This window comes from Scyliorhinus canicula, chromosome 6, assembly GCF_902713615.1.
Source record: "Scyliorhinus canicula chromosome 6, sScyCan1.1, whole genome shotgun sequence".
NCBI classification, from domain to species: Eukaryota; Metazoa; Chordata; class Chondrichthyes; order Carcharhiniformes; family Scyliorhinidae; genus Scyliorhinus; species Scyliorhinus canicula.
This window is the reverse complement of record NC_052151.1, coordinates 166,266,563-166,285,183: the sequence shown is the minus strand read 5'-3', so window position 1 is coordinate 166,285,183 and position 18,621 is coordinate 166,266,563. Positions and strand designations below refer to the sequence as shown.

Sequence of the window (18,621 nt, the reverse complement as noted above, 5' to 3'; positions counted from 1 at the left end):
ATAGACATGTTGTGAAATGAGTCCCTGAAATTTATTGGATTTGGACCGAGAATACTACAATAAAAATATAACTACATTTACCTATTGATTTAAGAGCTACTTACCAAGGCATACATAATAGATTGAGGTGGTTTGCAGAAGAGCAATTCAGTTAATTGACTCCGATTTGAGCAATAGCTCAAAGTATTTATGAGCCACCGATTAAGCCATCCAGTTAAGCTTGTTTAATGATCACCATTTGTAAAATAATTTTTATTGCTTGTTCTCAATCACGTTGTAATTGATGGACAAATGCAGCAAAGACCTTGTAACATGGGTGAAAGAATAACAAAGGTTTTGTGCACAGTCGCCTTGAACAGTATCTTATATGAGACATTATGTGGAATTCTGTATTTGTACCATGTAAAGCAAATAAATCGTTACAGTAACTTGATCTTTTACACTGCAAGTGATTACAGGTCTAATGTACTAGAATTTTCCTGCAGGTTTACTCATCAATCCGTACACCCATTGCATCTTAGATCATTATAATGGCTCCTCCCTTGGGCTAAAGACCTGCACTCAAATTTCCTCCAATTATATTTGGGAAAAACTGAGTGTAAAATTAAGCCCAAAATATTAGCACTGCAGAAAACAGTCATTTTCTGCCATTTTGTAGACTTTTGAGACATTTTAAAAACATGTATCTTTATTTATCCTCACTGCACTGTATTTTATATTTATTTGAATTTATTTCATGACATCAAAATAAGCAAAAACAACAACTAGAAAGCTTTCTCGATTGCATGTTCTGCAAGCTGGTTGGCCGAATGTCCATGTTCATAGTTTGAAACTTGAGGTGAGGATTATACGATAAATGAGTGTGGGTTTGGTGCTTTCCTTGGCCACAATGGTTTACTCTAGTTTCCAATTGTTTGAGTCTGCTTTTGAGTCCTGGTATATAAGAATGAAGGGACTGGTTAGTTCAGTTAGCGAGATGGCCAGTGTGTGGTTCAGAATAACACCAACAATATAGATTCAATTCCAACTCCAGCTGCCCTCCTCTGCCCCATGCTTTACGTAGAGTGGTGCCCCTCAAGCTATACAACCATTTGTCTCTCTTTAATAGAGAGCGATGCCTTAGGCCCCCATGGACTGTGGCTGTACCTATCTCTGTACTCTGTACTAATGAGATTAGCAGGGATTTGGTGTATGCAGATATCAACAAAATGGGCACACAGATTTGCATCATTTCACATGTTGTTTCTTAATTATGTCATATAAAATGCCTGCTAGGTGACAAATGGAATTTAATCCTGAAAAGTGTGAAGTGATGCATTTTGGGAGGTCTGATAAGAGTAGGACACACACAATGAACGGTATGTCCCTGGGAGTATTGAGGAAGAAAGGGACCTTAGTGTACAAGTCAATGTATTCCTGAAGGTGGCAACACAGGTAGATAAGGGTGGTGAAGAAGAAATACGGAATGCTTGCCTTCATTAGCCGGGGCATAGAATATAGGATCAGAGAAGTCTTGATACAACTTTATAAAACATTGATTAGGCCGCAGATGGAATATTGTGTGCCGTTCTGGCCACCACACCATCGGAAGGATGTGATTACGCTGGATAGGTGTGTAGAGGAGATTCACCAGGATGTTGCTTGAGATGGCAAGTTTCAGCTTTGAAGAGAATGGATCGGATGATTTTGTTTTCCCTAGAGCAGAGGAGGCTGAGGGAGGATAATAGAGGTACACAAAATTATGGGTGGTATAGATAGGGCAAATTGTAAGGATCTTTTCCCTATGGCAAAGGTGTTCAAGAGTGGGCATAGTTTTAACACGAGGACTAAGTGGCTTAGACGGAACCTGAGGAAACATTTTTTCACCCAAAGGGTGGTAGAAATATGGAACGCCCTGCGTGAGACGGTGGTGGAAGTAGGTACCCGCGCAACATTTAAGAAGTATTTAGACCAGCACTTAAATCGTTGAGGCAGAGTCAACTATGGACCAAGTGCTGGCAAATGGGATTAGTATAGATTGGTATTTAATGGTCGGCATAGACGTGGTGGGCCAAAAGGCCTGTTTCTATGCTGAATGACTCTATTTTCATATGGAACAATCAGTAATTACGAGTACACTCATTGCTTTTGATATATTTCTGACAGGATAAGATGCAACACAGCTGTATTATCTTTTTTTGTTGTCATCATAGTTCGAGCTCATTGAATTGTTCTATTCTAAGTACTGGTCACTTCTTCACCAGTAATGCTTGATACAAGATGATGACAGGTCAAACACACATATTGTCACCGGTGTGTGTCTTGCCTGCCAAAAGGGAGGATACAGAGGGCAGCATATTGGTGTTATAACTGAATACATTACAAGTTCTGTGAATGAAGTCATTCAAGCTAAAATGTGGTCATACAAATAGAAACTGCAGTCTGCAAAGTTATTGCAAATCTGCAGTCACATTGCCAGTCTTGGCTTTGAGTGGCAGTTCATTTGTGGGCAGATACTGGGAAAACAATGGCACTGTGCATGAAGCCACAACAATAATAAGGTGCATTGGATGAAGGAGAAGTCATCACATTAAAAGATTTGCAGGCTGGGTGAATTGGTCACACTAAATTACCCCATAGTGTCCAAATGATAAGTGGGGTTGCTGGGTTACAGAGATAGGGTGGAGGTGTGGGCTTAGGTAGTGTGCTTTTCCATGGGCCAATGTAGATTCAGTGGGCAGAAGGGCCTCCTTCTGCACTGTAAATTCCATAATTCTATGATCCCCACACGAGAATATTCATAACAAAATGATGGTCTTGACTAAGTGTATGCACTTGCACTTCTAATTGAATAGATCATGGGTTCAAGCCGGCCAATGGAGGCAGGGCCCCTGCTAGTTGGTGTCTATGGGCACCATTCAGAATCTCATGAGAGATTTGAACACAAAAATCTGGATTTACTCTTCATTACTGTGCAGAAGAAATTGGGGGCTGGATTCTCCAATTCTGGGGTGATGTCCCCACAGTGGGAACAGTAGCGTTTTACGCCAGAACAAATGACGTAAAACGGCCAACGATTCCCTGTTTTGCTGGGGGCTAACATGCTGGCAGCATCGAGCACCCACCTCTAGTTGCCACTACAACCTGGAGAATTGCCGGGTCCATGGCCGCGCATGCGCACGGCGGCGGCCTGCAGCGGCCGCTCCTTGCTCTGTGGCGGAGGCCACTCGTGGACCCGGCCAGTGAAATAGTGCCTCCCCTTTGGCCGGCTCACGCTCCCCAGACCACCCCCCACAGTGCCCCCACCTCCTAATAAAGTCCCCCCCCCTTCCAGTTGATCGGCCCTCCTCCAACTGTGGCGGCGCTGGACTGAGTCTGCAGCCACCACGCCGAGTTCCCGACGGATAAGACTACACGCAACCGATGCCGTTGGGAACTCAGCCGGTTGGGGACGGAGCATCGGGAGGCAGGCCTCAGGTAATATCCTGAGGCTGTCGATACGTGGCGCGGCATACTCCTAGAGTACGTTGCTTTGGAGGGGGCGGAGCATCGCGAAAGCGGCGCCACCCCAATTTGGTTGGAAACTGTGATTCTCCAGCCAATCTGACCGGGGGATCCAGCCCTGGATCTTTCAGATGAGACATTAGACCGAGGCCCCATCTGCCTTCCCACGTGGACATGATATCTTTTTTTTAGAACAGTACAGCACAGAACAGGCCCTTCGGCCCTCAATGTTGTGCCGAGCAATGATCACCCTACTCAAGCCCACGTATCCACCCGATACCAGTAACCCAACAACCCCCATTAACATTATTTTTTAGGACACTAAGGGCAATTTTAGCCTGGCCAATCCACCTAACCCGCACATCTTTGTCATGAATCATTCAACAAAAAGCACAAAAGTTCTCCATTGTCCTTGCCAACATTCACCCCTCAAGTGATACCTAAAATAAATGATCTGGGCATTTATTTCATTACTGTTTGTGAGACGTTTTTGAGAGCAAGTTGGCTGCTGCATGTCCTGCATCACAATAGTGACTACAATTCAAAAGTACTTTATGAGCTGCAAAGTACATTGAGGTGTCCTGGGAATGTGAAAGGAACAATAAAAACGGCAAGCCTTTCTTGTGTTTCATGTCCTAGGGCAGTAAGATTTACACAAATGTTCATTTGTCTTCTCTGTGGAACAATAAACCAACTAATTATTTCTCCTTTTTTCCTTCCCACACTCTAGATTGTATTACCCAACATGAGCTCTGCCCCATTGATGGCTACGTCCTCGAATAGATGGAAACACTGATGAGAAAACGGCTTCAGAAAAGGAGTCTGCTTCAGTCTGTTAACAGATTAATTGTTCCTTTTATCAAAGCATGAGAATAATAGCTCATATTTTTATAAATAAATGATGACTTCACCTATTCTTTTTAACATGATACAATGGTGTGCAATGAAAGGAGAAAAGACCCATAAATAGAGGTGCTATCAATCCTTTCGAATTGTTCTGTGTGGTGTGATTTTAAAGTGCTTCAGCATGTTTTATGGAAGTTTACATCTGTTTTAATAAAGTTGTTATAAAAATATTCACAGTTGGCAAGAAGATTACATTATTAAGTCACCTTGATGTGACAGTTGGTGATATTAGTGGATGAACATTCAATGTGTGTTGCATAACATTACTTTCCCTCTTGTTCTACCTGTTAAAATAAATATGGTTCACAATGACGGAAAATCATAGTTCGAGGGATATAAGAACAGATGAAACCTTCTTCTGCTACTGAATAGTTGTGGAGCAAAAACACAAATATATACACACTAAAATCTTTCAGTCCTAAAGTAGGGTATATTCTGTCAAATAAGGTAGTCTGCATGTTCTCCCCATGTCTGCGTGGGTTTCCTCCAGGTGCTCCGGTTTCCTCCCATAAGTCCCAAAAGACATGCTTGTTAGGTGAATTGGACATTCTGAATTCTCCCTCCGTGTACCCAAACAGGCGTCGGAATGTGGCGACTCGGGGCTTTTCACAGTAACTTCATTGCAGTGTTAATGTAAGCCTATTTGTGACAATAAAGATTATTATTATTATAGTTGATGCACCAGAAAATATTTAATTACATCTATCATGAAATGGACAAAGTCAGCGATGGGAGCAGGCGAGGGGTGATGCGACCCGCCAGGGCTGAGGAGGGTAGGCCAACCAACAACAGTGAGGTGAGGCGCTGGGTAAAAGCCACGAGGTGGACCAGCATTCGGGGTCTGCATCTGTCGGGGTGCAGGCGGGAATAAAAGTGAGTGCGGAACCCACGAAGTGTAAACCCGGCTCTGCTCTGCTGTATTGTCCTGTAGGTCAAGGTGCTCCGAAAACGTGACAGCTACAGCATTAAGGTGGATTTCTCCCATTTTCAGACTAAGTGCAGTGATGGGCGGCTGCAGTGGTGCCTGTCCCACCAATCAGAATAGCACAATCCTGCACCAGATTGAGCGCATGGAAGCTCATTAATTATGCATAAGCGAGTTCCCCTCCTGACGGACTGGTAGCTGACAGGTTTGAAGATGCCGGTGCCATATTTAAATACCAGTCTAGCCCACCTGTCTTCACCAGACCCTCCAACATATTCAGAACCCAGAGGCAAAAGGCTAGCAGCCTTAGCACCAGGAGGCTTAAAGCACTTATTCGGGAATATGAGCCCACTGGCATGTGTTCGACTCAAGAGATGACTCAAAGAAGTACAGCAACCTCATCCCTCTGGCCCGGGGCCTGTTGCACAGGAGCTCAGCACGGCTGCCACCCACCCTCGAAGTGCGTACAGTGATGAATGATCTCATCAGCTCCCTCCACTATCAAACTCCCGGCATGGCATCATGTAGTTAAACGGTTCCCCTCTGCACCGATCTCATATTCAGTCGCAGGGGACATATCAATACTTACTCTCTCAACAAGACTTTCACAAAACCACCATCCCATCCATCTTGTTGCTCCAACTCCAATCTCTGCCCTTCTGGGTTGGGCACTCCACACACAGGGGACATGCATTTCGTCCAATCTCTGCTCCATTGCTCTGAGTACTTTCTTTCTTTTGTCTCTATACAGGCCAAATTTGTACACAACAAGCGTGAGCGAGCCCAGACATGGGGAGGGACGGCAGACATAATCAGCCTCACCGAGTTCAAGGAAGTTTCTGCAGAGCTGCTGGCAAGGACAGGGATCGCTCCTGTCATAACAACCTAGTACAGATCTCAGCTCCATCACTTCACCCAATCCTGCAATTAAAAGTGAGTGCGATGTACTCTAAATTAGCTTCACTCATCCACTAAAACTATCCTTTTGTCTTTTGTTATACAAGCAGATTACAGCCAGCTGTCCAACCCAGCAGCTCTCTGATCTCCGCAGCATGTCTGCAGGTCAAGGGACTCACGAAGAACCATCACAGTGCTCACCCACACCCTCCACCAGCACAGACACACACCTCAGTGGGTCATAGTTCAAGGTTAGAATCGGGGTCACACTGGGTCACTGTCCGTGTGGAGTTTGCACATTCTCCCCGTGTCTGCGTGGGTTTCGCCCCCACAACCCAAAAATGTGCAGAGTAGGTGGATTGGCCACGCTAAAGTGCCCCTTAATTGGAAAAAATAATTGGGTAATCTAAATTTATAAAAAAAAAGAATCGGGGTCACTTTCTGAAGACCACCTCACAGGCACATCCCCGAAGCAGTCAGAGGCTGGGACATCCCAGGCACTTGGAAGGGCTGCTGGAGACCAGCAACCCGCTTAGCCCTCCAGTCAGATGGTAAGCCTCTGGAAGCGATTGTCAGCTCACTGGTGGAGATGCGAAGGGAGGCTGTGGAACATCAGGCAGAACTTCGACAGTCACTCAAGAGAGTAGAGTGCACACTGGAGGTATCCTTCCTCATTCGTCTGATGATGTGGCTCCAACATGCGAGTACTTCAAGGGCACCATGGGAAGATTGGCCACCACCATAGAGATCTTAGTCTAGCAGGTCCTGCAGATTTGTGCTCAGCCGTGCACTCCATGGCCACTCAGGTTGTTGGCCACATGGGGAAAAGGAACCTTGACCACCCCCCAGGTGCCGGATCTCCTCCAGGAGCCATGCTGGGGTCCTCTGGCACCCACAGAGAGGATGAGCATCAGCGGAGGCCCCGGAGCCTCTATTTAGGATACCACGGGTGTGCAGTCGCTCAAATTCCCTCTGCCCGTACCTGTACCAACTCCAGCAGTGCAAGCCACCAAGAGTGTTTCTGACCCTGAGCAAGAGATTATTATGAGGCTGAGGGTGTTTCTGCCTCTGGACAAGTCACAAGGCCGAACCCCTGCAGGACTCGGGCCACAAGAGGTCGTCCACCAAGGTCATCACAGACATCAGGACGTAGCAGTCAGCAGGCTGACTCCACCCCTGCTGTGGATGTCAGGGGAAAGTTAAAAGTTTTGGCATCTCCTCAGGGTCAAGTGTGCTCTATCTGTGAACTGTGAATAAATTGCACTTTTTGAAAACCATTTCTTGGGTATATGAATGAAATGGCCAGGTGAAAGCATTTTGGGTTGGACCTTTGCAATCTTCGTATTCATGGTTCAACTTTTCTCACACTCAGAGTGTCCCCTTTTAAGATTAATATTCCTGTGATGTCTTGCATGTTGTCGGGGAGATGTGGGTAATACTTTATTTGCAGTGTATGGTGGGTGAGTTCTCAATCATTAGTCCTCAAGGGATAGCAATGGCTGATGAGGGCCCATTAGATAAGTGACTCCCAGCATATTTGGGTTTCTGAACTGATAGTGTTCAAACCATGACAGGAGCTTTAGGATGAGAGCCCAATGGTGCTCCCCCATTTGTTCACGGCAATGTTTGCATCCTTACGTGGCCTGGAAAACGTCCAGCCTCAATTCACATCACTGTTCTTCCTTGTTGAATTATATGTTGACTGAGTGAGCACATTACCAGGACTACGTGTGATCACTACAGTTAAGATCTGCCCCTCGGGGCGGCATGTGGCGCAGTGGTTAGCACTGGGACTGCGGCACTCCTTCTGACAGAGCTTCACCTCTCTGCATCACCAGATTAAAGAGCACAGCAAACTGCAATGGTGCAGCAAACCCTTTCCGGTGCATTTTGCTAAGAGCCATCTGAGTGGTCCGAGTATCTGAACTGCATCTTCAGTAGTCCTATGGTCTACTCTATGAGGTAGCGTGTAGTGGCATGAGCAGCATTGTACCTTTCCTCAGCTGGAGGCTGAGAGGAACGCACTGGAGTCATGAGCCACTGGTAAGGTGTGTAGCCGTTATCCCCCAGCAACCATCCCTGCAGGCATCATGGCGCCTCAAAGATCCCACGTACCTGGAAGCGAATGAGGATGTAAGAGTCGTGGCAACTCCCAAGGAACCATGCACAAACGTGTAGGATGTGCAAACCATCTCCAGTTGCTTCATCAATGACCTTCCTTCCATAATAGTGTCAGAAGTGGGGATATTCACAGAGGACTGCACAATGTTCAGCACCATTTAAGACTCCTCAGTTCATGTCCAAATGCAGCAAGGCTTGGACAATATCTGAGCTTGGGCTGGTAAGTCAGATTCGTGCCACACAGGTACCAGGAAATAAGCATCTCCAAGAAGAGGGAATATAAACATTGCCCATAACATTCAATGGCATTACCATCACTGAATTCCCCCTATCAACATGCTGAGGGTTACCATTGAACAGAAACTGAACTGGACAAGCTATACAAATACTTGGCTGCCAGAGCAGGTCAAAGGCTAGGAATCCTTCGGTGAGTAACGAACCACCTGACCCACCAAAATCTGTCCACCATCTACAAGGTACAAGTCAGGAGTGTAATGGAATACTCTCCACTTGCCTGGATGAGTGCAGCTTCAAGAACACTCAAGAAGCTCAACACCATCCAGGACAACGCAGCCCGCTTGATTGCTCCCCCTTCCACAAACATTCAAATCCTCCACTACCGATGCACAGTGGCAGCCATGTGTACCATGCACAAGATGCACGGCAGGAACTCACCAAAGTTCTTGAGGCAGTACCTTCCAAATCCACAACCATTAGCATCCAGAAGGACAAGAGCAGCAGATACCTGGGAACCCCAACACCTGGATGTTCACCTCACAGACGTAGAGGTGAGCAGCGTTCCATTCTCCAGGTGTTACATCTGGGGCCCTGTGAGTGGGTAAGAACTTGTGAATTGCCTCATTGAACCAATGTAGCTCTGAGCTCCACTCGTTGGCTTGGTGTGACTATGAACATCCGTTTGCTCCCAGTGAATGAATGGACTCCATTTGGCCATTTATGAATGGCTTTAATTGTTAACCATAGCTCAGCTTCACTAATCGATTAGCAGAATTGAGGCAGCTGTGTCCCCTTCGCTACAGCCTTCAGTAACAAGGTTACATTCTTGTCTTCCACAATGTGGCATTTCCAAATTTGATGTGAGCCCATTAAGTTTCCTTTCAAAGTGCCAAATTGCAAATGTGGCTTGCTCCAGCTTTCTGGACAATGGGCTCTGAGTTCTGTGTAATTGACCTGGACCCTGTCCTGACTCTGGACCTTTAGCAGCATGAACAAGTGAGTACGCATTTCAAGAAGGCGCGCCAGAGGCCTTTTCCGCAGCAGTCCTCCCACATTTCATCATACCCCTCCAGACAGAACCAATCATACGTTGGATATTGGAAGACTTCATTTTACATTAGCTTTGAAATGGTGGTACTGCACCTTTATTACAAGATGGAGTCTCACCCTCCCTCACAGTCCACAGCCTCGAATTTACCTGGAGCCTCATGATGTGCAGGTACAGATGCCACCTTTTATTCTCCAGCCTCCCCATATAATACTGGATCCTTTCAGTGGGGTGGTGGACATTGACGCACTCCATCCCCCTGACCCCCTCCTGTAGCCCATCACCCAAGAGGTGCGCGTGCCTCATGGACCTGTACCCATTCCATTTGGAGGCTGTGTGCACTATCACTTACAGGGGCTACTTGCCTTATGAAATCTTCACATGTTCCCCCTGTGTTCCCTATCTGCAGGCTGTAGATATTCCCTGTGACCATCACCATAGCCTTTGCAGCCCAATACAGTGCTTGCCACATCCAAGGACATGGACTGTAGGATAGCCATGCACACAGGCTGTGCATTTTTCCTTTGAAGCACACAGCCTTTGCCCCTCTGCAGCTGGGGTTGACCATGCTTCCAATGATTGCTCTTCTGCACTGTCTCCTTTCTCTAAGTTCAGACGAGATCCACATTGCCCCTGGATTGCCAATCTATTACTCCTTTCCATTTTGCAGCGGAAATGTCAGCACTGTGTGACTTCCTGTCTACCAGCCCCTAAACTTAAACGGGAGCCTTGATATAGTTCCCATTTCCAAAGAGGACTATGGACAACAGTGACCTTCACAAAACACTGCAAGCTCGTCCTGTTTAGTGTTTGTGCAAACCATCCTAATGTGCCCCACTAACAGGGATCCACCCCATAATCTGCAGTTTGCATGAATCTCCTTCCCAGCAATACATGTGCTTACCGTTAGACCTCAATGTTTGTCTGTATGTCATGGGGTCCAGCTTTCCTCCCACGGTCTTCCCTCTGCCCTCCATTTGCTATAGTGACTGTATGGTACCCACAGCACATTGCTGTCTAGATATATACCGGTGTGTGAAATCTGGGAACTGAAGATCCCTGTACTCCCCAACCCCAGACGCAGTACTGATCTGGTCAGGGACACAGGAGGGTCCATGGGTCTAGCAGCATGGTGTGTCCCATGAAGTCCAGCTCAGCCTGGAAATAAGGGCATGAATCAGGATGCACAAGCTGATGTGCAGTGCATCAGTAGTAGCGCAGCACTATGACAGAATATTGTTGCACTCACCACGAAGTGAGAGCCGAGGACCATCTTCTGCACGCCACTCATTAGCAATCAGATTTAATGCCAATGTAATTTCCAGCTGGCATGACGCACAATTGAAAGACCTGACTGGATTTCACAGGCAGCTGTTTTAATGAGCATTCATGAGGTGAAAATTGTGTTTGTGTCACCTGCCAGAGGGAAGAGTGACCCACCATTAACCGGCCATTGGGAGAATTGCAATGACATTTAACGGGTTTCCAACTTATTGGCTCCTACTTAATTTGCCATGCCCGCCACCACCAAACCCGCAGAGGGCTGGTTGGGAGCATTCCACCCTTCTTATCATAATGAGCTGAATAAACACCTCAAAATATGTCAGTCCGCGTTTCACGGAATCCCTCATTACTGGGTATGTATCGGATGCCATCTGAACTACTTTTGACAAGTCTGGAGGCTTGAAACAGCAGTTCTGCATGGAGTATGGAGCAATTGATTATCCTTAGGGTAGCATAATTTTTCTTCCTTTTCCAAATTTGTCATGGATCTAGATGGTGGGAACAGTGCTTAAACTAGTCCAATCTCCATTCACCCTAAGATGGTTGGTAAAAAGAGGATTCACAGCTGGAAATCATACCTCTTAAATTCTTCATTGTGACCCCTGTTGTCCAAGAAAATTACAGTTTTGTTCCTCTCGAATCATTGTTTGCTCAACGTGGCAGATGATGCTTTATCAAGAGCTTGCTAAGTAAAAAGAATAGCTTATGCTAATCGTCAAAATAGTATTGTATGTGTTGAAAAATATTGTCAATATTTGTGTCATCAGTTTATTTACACGTCTTTGGCTAGCTCTGTCATTGAGATTATGTTTTCCTGGCTCGTACTCCAACAAGTGTGTTTTGAGCCAAAGGAAGAATTTTTATCTATGCACTCATCAGAAAAGTTTTATACATTTAAGAAACTTCTGAACATAATAACCATAAAAAGGGTACTTATTTCAATTTATTGGACTGTCTTCGAACAGTAAAAATATTAAAAATCATCTTGTCTTTGTACTCTAATATATGGTTAACTAGCAGCTCTGGTTCAAAGATGATAAGGTATATTAAAACTGTAGACATTATAGTTATGTTTTCCAAAAGACAGCAGGGGAACATGTTCATCTTCATTGTGGCAAAATCATAACGACAAGAACTCGCATACAATTTTGCAACAAATCGCAGACAATGGAACTATTTTCCTATCTTTAATATTGTTGCTGACATCTCATTGGTTCACAGGCAATCTGTAAAAATGTTGGTGGGCAGACCATAAATTGGAGTTGAAAGTCAGAAGCAACCCCCCCTCAGCCATTCGTGGGAACCCAAAAGGATTTGTCATCCATGAGTTAGCTGATGAACTGCAGTCAGGGCTCCTATCCCTTTAATGGATGAGATCCCACCTTTACGAACTGCTGGCCAATTGGAGGGTAGCTCTTCAGTCCCAGAAGCCCCACCGAAAGGGCTGACCATTGTGGGGACTGCACACACCGCACAGATACAGCGTGCTGCCCCCAGACCGAGTTAAATGGGACGAGTGTTGCCAGGCGCCGGCCTCTCTCACTCAGCCAAAGGACGGGAGGAGCTTTTAACCACTGGAGTTGCCATTATCCTCGGGAGATCCTTCATGGCCCATAGAGTGCCCAATCAGGAAGGATCTCCAAACTGCAAAAAGGCCACCAGGGTTCACCAGGGCACCTCGCCACATGGTGGAGGGTTCACCTGCCCTTGTAAAATGCCAGTGGCGGTGGGAAGAGGCTCTTGCTTGGCCATTTAAGAGCCTCATTTGGCCACTGGGCCATCCGTAACCTTCCTCACCGCAGAGAAAATGCAATGGTAGCAGGAAGGTGATTGGCATTTTATCCCCTGCCTCCTAGCCTGCCTCTCGAGGTCCCATAAAATTCAAGCCATTGATTTAAAAGTAATCTCTGCTTCAGCAAATTAAATTAACTTCCACTTTGTCTCATGTCCTCGATGTATTAAGTCAGCACACAGATGTGTCTTCAAATGTAACAAAGAATGAATCTGTTTCCCTTTGAGCGACGATCGCTGCCAGGACTTCAGCTAGTCACAAAAAAGAGGAAATGGAGGCTGGACTGATGGTAAGTCAGGTCTGAGTGAGGGGCTTGTGAGGAGGGGCCGGGGGGGGGGGGGGTGGGGGTGGGGGGGGGGGGGGTGCGGTCGCTCGGCTTGAGAGGCCGGGGCGAAGGATTAAAAGAGGAGTTTAACTGGAGAGTGGTGGGTAATTTGCACATGACTGTAAAATAGTTGGGAAAGCAAATTGCAATAAGGAAATAAAAAATTTACACATGGGTATGAATAGATTAAGTGAGTGGGCCAAAATTTGGCAGATGAAATTCAAGGTAGATAAGTGTGAGGTTCTCCATTTCAGTGAGGAATAAAAAGGAAACTTAAATGGACTGAAACATCAAAATGCTTTGGTGCAGAGGGATCCGGGTGTCCTCATGAATCACCGAAAGTTAGCATGCAGTATAAGGGACACAAATGGAATTTTGGCATTCATAGCTAATGTAATAGAGTATAAAAGTAGGGAGGTGCTGTTGTAACTGTTTAGCGCGTTGGTGAGACCGTATCCTGAATACTGCGCACACTTTTGGTCCACTTACTTGAAGGAGAAGGTTCACTAGATTGATTCCGGAGATGAAGGACTTGTCTTATGTAGTGAGATTGGGCAGTTTAGATCTTTCCAACTTTCCCGCCTCCTGCCTCCTCATTGCTGGAGTGGGGGGGTTGTTGGAGAGGGGGGTCGTCTCGGCGATTTACGGGAGGATTTTGGAGGAAGATGGGGTGTCCATGGAGGGGGTTAAGGCAAAGTGGGAGGAGGAGTACGGACGGGGTGGAGCTGGAGGAGGGTATGTGGAGTGAGGTGCTGCAGAGGGTAAATAGAATTTACAGTGCAGAAGGAGGCCTTTCGGCCCATTGAGTCTGCTCCGAGTCCTGCAAAGAGCACCCTACTTAAGCCCACACCCTGTCCCTGTAACCCAGTAACTGCACCAAACCTACCTAAGGGCAATTTTTCATGGCCAATCCATCTAACCTGCACATCTTTGGACTGTGGGAGGAAACCAGAGCACCCGGAGGAAACCCACTCAGATATGGGGAGAATGTACAAACTCCGCACAGACAGTGACCCAAGCCGGGAATCAAACCTGGGACCCTGGAGCTGTGAAGCGACTGTGCTAACCACTGTGCTACCGTGTTGCCCCCAAATGCTTCGACTTCGTGTACGGGTCTGAGGCTGACACAGCTGAAGGTAGTGTGAAGGGCGGACCTCACAAAAGCTAGGATGAGCCAGCTATTTGAGGGGGTGGAGGATGGATGTGGGAGGGGCCCTGCGAATCATGTACATATGTTTTGGGCCTGCCCAAAGTTGGAAAGGTTTTGGAAGATGGCGTTTAGAACCATTTCAGGGGTTTTACATGTAGATGTGGAGCCCGGTCCCCTAGGTGACATAATCAGGGAGTCGGACCGGCCGGAGTTGCAGACGGTTGCGGAGCAGATGTTTTAGCCTTAACTTCACTGATTGCTCGTGGGTGGGTCTTGTTGGGGAGAGGTCAGCTTCGCCACTCTGTCCCCGGCCGTGGCATGGGGACCTGCTGGAGTTTCTGACCCTGGGAAAGGTGAAGTTTGTTCAGAGTGAGGCGAATGATGGGTTATTCAATTGTTAGACATTGTTTTTCATGCATTTTCTGGAGTTGGCTACTGTTGACTGTTGGAGGGGTTTTGGAGAACTGGAAGATTTTTGTGAGGTTGTTTTGCATTGTAAAACTGTTGAAATTTTGTTGAATAAAAATATTTTAAAATTAAACCTTTTGTGCTGCACCTTGCCAAATGCCTTCTGGAAGTCCAGATACACTACATCTACAGAACCCCCATTATCCACTTTGCTAGTTACAACTTCGAAGAACTCCAGCAAATTAGTCAAACATGATTTACGGTTCATAAACCCTGCTGCCTCTGATGCATTGCATTATAATTTTCCAGATGCCCCATTCTACTTTCTTAATAATGGATCCAAACAGTTTCCCAATAACATTCATTAAACTAACCGAGGGGCAGCATGATGGCGCAGTGGTTGGCACTGCTGCCTCACAATGTCGAGGACCCGGATTCAATCCCTGCCCCGGGTCACTGACCGTGTGGAGTTTGCACATTCTCCGCATGTCTGCATGTGTCCCAACCACACAAACCAAAAATAAATTTGCAGGTGGGTGGATTGGCCACATTATATTGCCCTTTAATTGGAAAAAAATATAATTGGGTAGTTTAAACTTTTTTAAAATCTGACTGGTTTACAATGTCCTACTTTCTGCCTTTCTCCCTAGGCATGATGTGGAGATGCCGGCGTTGGACTGGGGTGAGCACAGTAAGAAGTCTTACAACACCAGGTTAAAGTCTAACAGGTTTGTTTCAAACACGAGCTTTCGGAGCACGGCTCCTTCTTCAGATTCACCTGAAGAAGGAGCCGTGCTCCGAAAGCTCGTGTTTGAAACAAACCTGTTGGACTTTAACCTGGTGTTGTAAGACTTCTTACTGTTTCTCCCTAGGGGCATAGAACAGTACAGCACAGAACAGGCCCTTCGGCCCTCGATGTTGTGCCGAGCAATGATCACCTCCTACTCAAGCCTAACGTATCAACCCTATACCAGTAACCCCCCCCCCCCCCCAATTAACCTTACTTTAACACTAAGGGCAATTTAGCATGGCCAATCCACCTAACCCGCACATCTTTGGACTGTGGGAGGAAACCGGAGCACCCGGAGGAAACCCACGCACACACGGGGAGGACGTGCAGACTCCGCACAGACAGTGACCCAGCCGGGAATTGAACCTGGGACCCTGGAGCTGTGAAGCATTTATGCTAACCACCATGCTACCGTGCTGCCCAACACAAGTCACGGTGAAAAGTGGAAAGAGGGAATTCCTCTGCACCATTTCAGTGCAGTGGGCGGCTGTGACAGAATGGGAAATGGTGGTCAGACAGGAATGCAGCTGTAGGCCTCACTATCTGATATCCGGCCAGGATAGTAAGAGGAAAATCTTAGCCCTAGTTTCCAACACAATTGCACCGTCTACCCCGCTATTGTGAAGCTCCTTTTTTCAAACCAGGGAAAGTTGCACGGAAGTAATTTTTGATAAGATGGTATCTCTAAATTAAAGATAGTTTGAAGAGATTGTACTGTAACTTTTGTCCAGAGAAACAATTACTCAGCTGTTCACGTTCATTAGCTACAACGCCAACTCCAATTCCTAGAGAACAGATTACATCTTTTCTTGAAATTGCCATAATAGTCCACATGATTATAAAATTGGTTTGAGCCTGAAGTTGGATGGCCGGTTTACCGAGCAGTGTTAATCAACACAGTAGAACTCTTATGTGCTGCAAAACTGACCTGCAACTTGGTTAGTAGGTTTTTAAAATGTCTAAAAGAATCAATAATGTCTCCATTTGCCTAACACTGTTCAGCTCATTTGGAATTTATCAGGTCCTATTTCCAAGCATGAGGGTAGAAATATGGCTGCAACCATAGAGGCCTGATGCCTGTTTTCAAAATTCATCGGCACTTACAAAATTGCATTCCTCAGTTTTGGTCCATCATCTTTCATGTAACCTTGGAGCCCATACAATTGGTCTCCCAAATTCGACTATAAAATGGGAACAGCAAGTTCCATTGTCTATTCCCTTGTGTCTAAAAGGGAAGAACGGGTTTGGAAGATTAGCTGTGCGGCTGGTGTGGGTAATATTTTTGATTATAGTTTATTCCAGTTATTTCTGCCAAAGTTAAAAGATTAAAGTGTAAAGTTATTAAAGTAGATATATAATAGCAGGGGTGCAAATAAAAAGAAAAACAATAGCTGAACTGCAAAATCTGAAACATAAACATAAAGTGTTGGTTATACAAAGAAGATCAACATTTGTAAAGGTTAATGACATTTCTGGAGTATATCATTCATCAGGACAAAAACATCAATATTCTGGGCGCAATTCTCAATTTCTAAGTGTGGGTGTGAGCGGGAATTGCTGCAGACTTCTCGGTGCTCGGCCCAGTGAGGCCAGCAATGCAATTCAACATTAATTGGTCCACGTAACAAGGCCTCACGGGCTTCCCGCCCCAAATGAAGGCTCGCCAGCTGATTCACCAGGACCACGCTCGTCAGCCCCCGGTTATCGAGCAGCACTTAGGCTGCACTTGCTCAACCAACCCCTTCAGCTCGCAATAATGCCGCCCAGGAGACTAGCTCCAAGATTCAGGGACGCTGACCTGGGGAGGCCCCTGGATGCAGTGGAGGCCAGAAGGGATGTCCTGTTCCCCTGAGGGTCCCAGAGAGTCAGCCACAAAGCAGACACTGCTGTCTGGGATGAGGTGGTGGCAGCTGTGAGCTGGAGGACTCACTGGAGGCAGCTGTGAGCTGGAGGACTGGCTGCTAGATCAGGAGGACTGACCTACACTGGGCAGCACGAGCAAGTAGACAGCAATGCCCACCCCATCCCCCCCCCCCCCACCTCCCCCAAGGGAGCATCCACCCAACTTCCCAAATTACTCCCAACCCTCCCTCTACCCCCCTCTCCCTTCAACCCCCTCCAACCCTCCCTTCACACCCACCCTCATCACTGTGAACCGGAGAAGGCTAACGATGCCCTCTCTCTGTGTTACCGCAGCAAAAGCTCTCCCACAATCAGCGGGGAAGAGCCTAAACTTGCAGTGGGGTGCCGGACTTAAGGATTCTCACCTCCATTAAGGAGCATGCCCTGGAGGTGACCAGGGTGGCTGAGACAGGACAGTCACCAACGCAGAGGCTGGCGGACTCCGCAGAGGTGAGGAACCACCAGGCTCCACCCAGGGGACCTGTCAAACGTGAGTTGTTGGTGCCTTACTGACTGACCCATCCCTCCCACTGACCACATATCCATTCTGCAGGTTCAGCAGCCGGCGGCGCCGGCCCACCCCGGGCAGTACCCTCTCCTGACTCCGAGAAGGACACCTTGGGGGAGAGCTCTGAGGATGAAACTGTTATAATCGAGGCCCCGCCCTCCACTAGCGCAGATACACACATCTCAGTGGGACATGTTAGTAGTCAGGCTTCTGGGGCACAATCTGATGAGCACCACACTGCTGCTGATGTACATCAGGTGGGGGCAGGAACCCCCAGGCAAGACAGCAGTCAGAGAGCTGCTGGATCCCAGGACCCAGCTGGGTCCCAGGCTGATGCTGAGCCTCAGGTACAAGGTTACCTGGAGCTGATGGAGCCATTAGGATGTGGTCAGGACATTCAGAGGAAGATTTCAGCCACTCCCCAGCAGATCCATAGCTGCTTGGAGGAGTCCCAGAGGCTACGGGCGCAGGAGATGTCGCCGGCAACACGTGGTAGGAGGCCAACACTGCTGGGTGGCAACCCTGTGGAGAGCCTGGTGCACGACGTTGGCACCATTAATGAAGGTGTCCAAGGCATTGCGCGGTCAGTGACGGCCATGGCTGAGAGTCTCGGTAGAATGTCCGCCTCGCTGGATGATGTCACCCAGTAGCAGGCTGACCTTGTTGAGGTTCTGCGGGACCTGTCCCGCTCTCAGATGGGAAAGGCCAAGGTGCTGCGGAGCTTGTCTCAGTCGCAGGTGGGCATGGCTGAGGCACTGCAGAGTATGTCCCAGTCACTGAGGAGCATTGCCGAGAGCACAGACACAATGGAGCAGACCATGGGAACCGGTGGGGCTGGCAGGCCT

At 47.2% G+C, this 18,621-nt stretch overlaps 1 protein-coding gene across 5 annotated transcripts in view; it reads left to right on the top strand.

Moving 5' to 3' along the window:
• mcph1 (microcephalin 1) overlaps positions 1–4,559 on the top strand; it is a 410,735-nt gene extending 406,176 nt beyond the window's left edge. For all 5 annotated transcript variants that reach the window (XM_038800431.1, XM_038800430.1, XM_038800427.1 and 2 more), the window contains one exon: positions 4,214–4,559. In XM_038800431.1, coding sequence (XP_038656359.1) covers positions 4,214–4,266 — 53 coding nt within the window. In that variant the 3' untranslated portion in view covers positions 4,267–4,559. The remainder of the gene's footprint in view (positions 1–4,213) is intronic.
• The last annotated feature ends 14,062 nt before the right edge of the window (positions 4,560–18,621 follow it).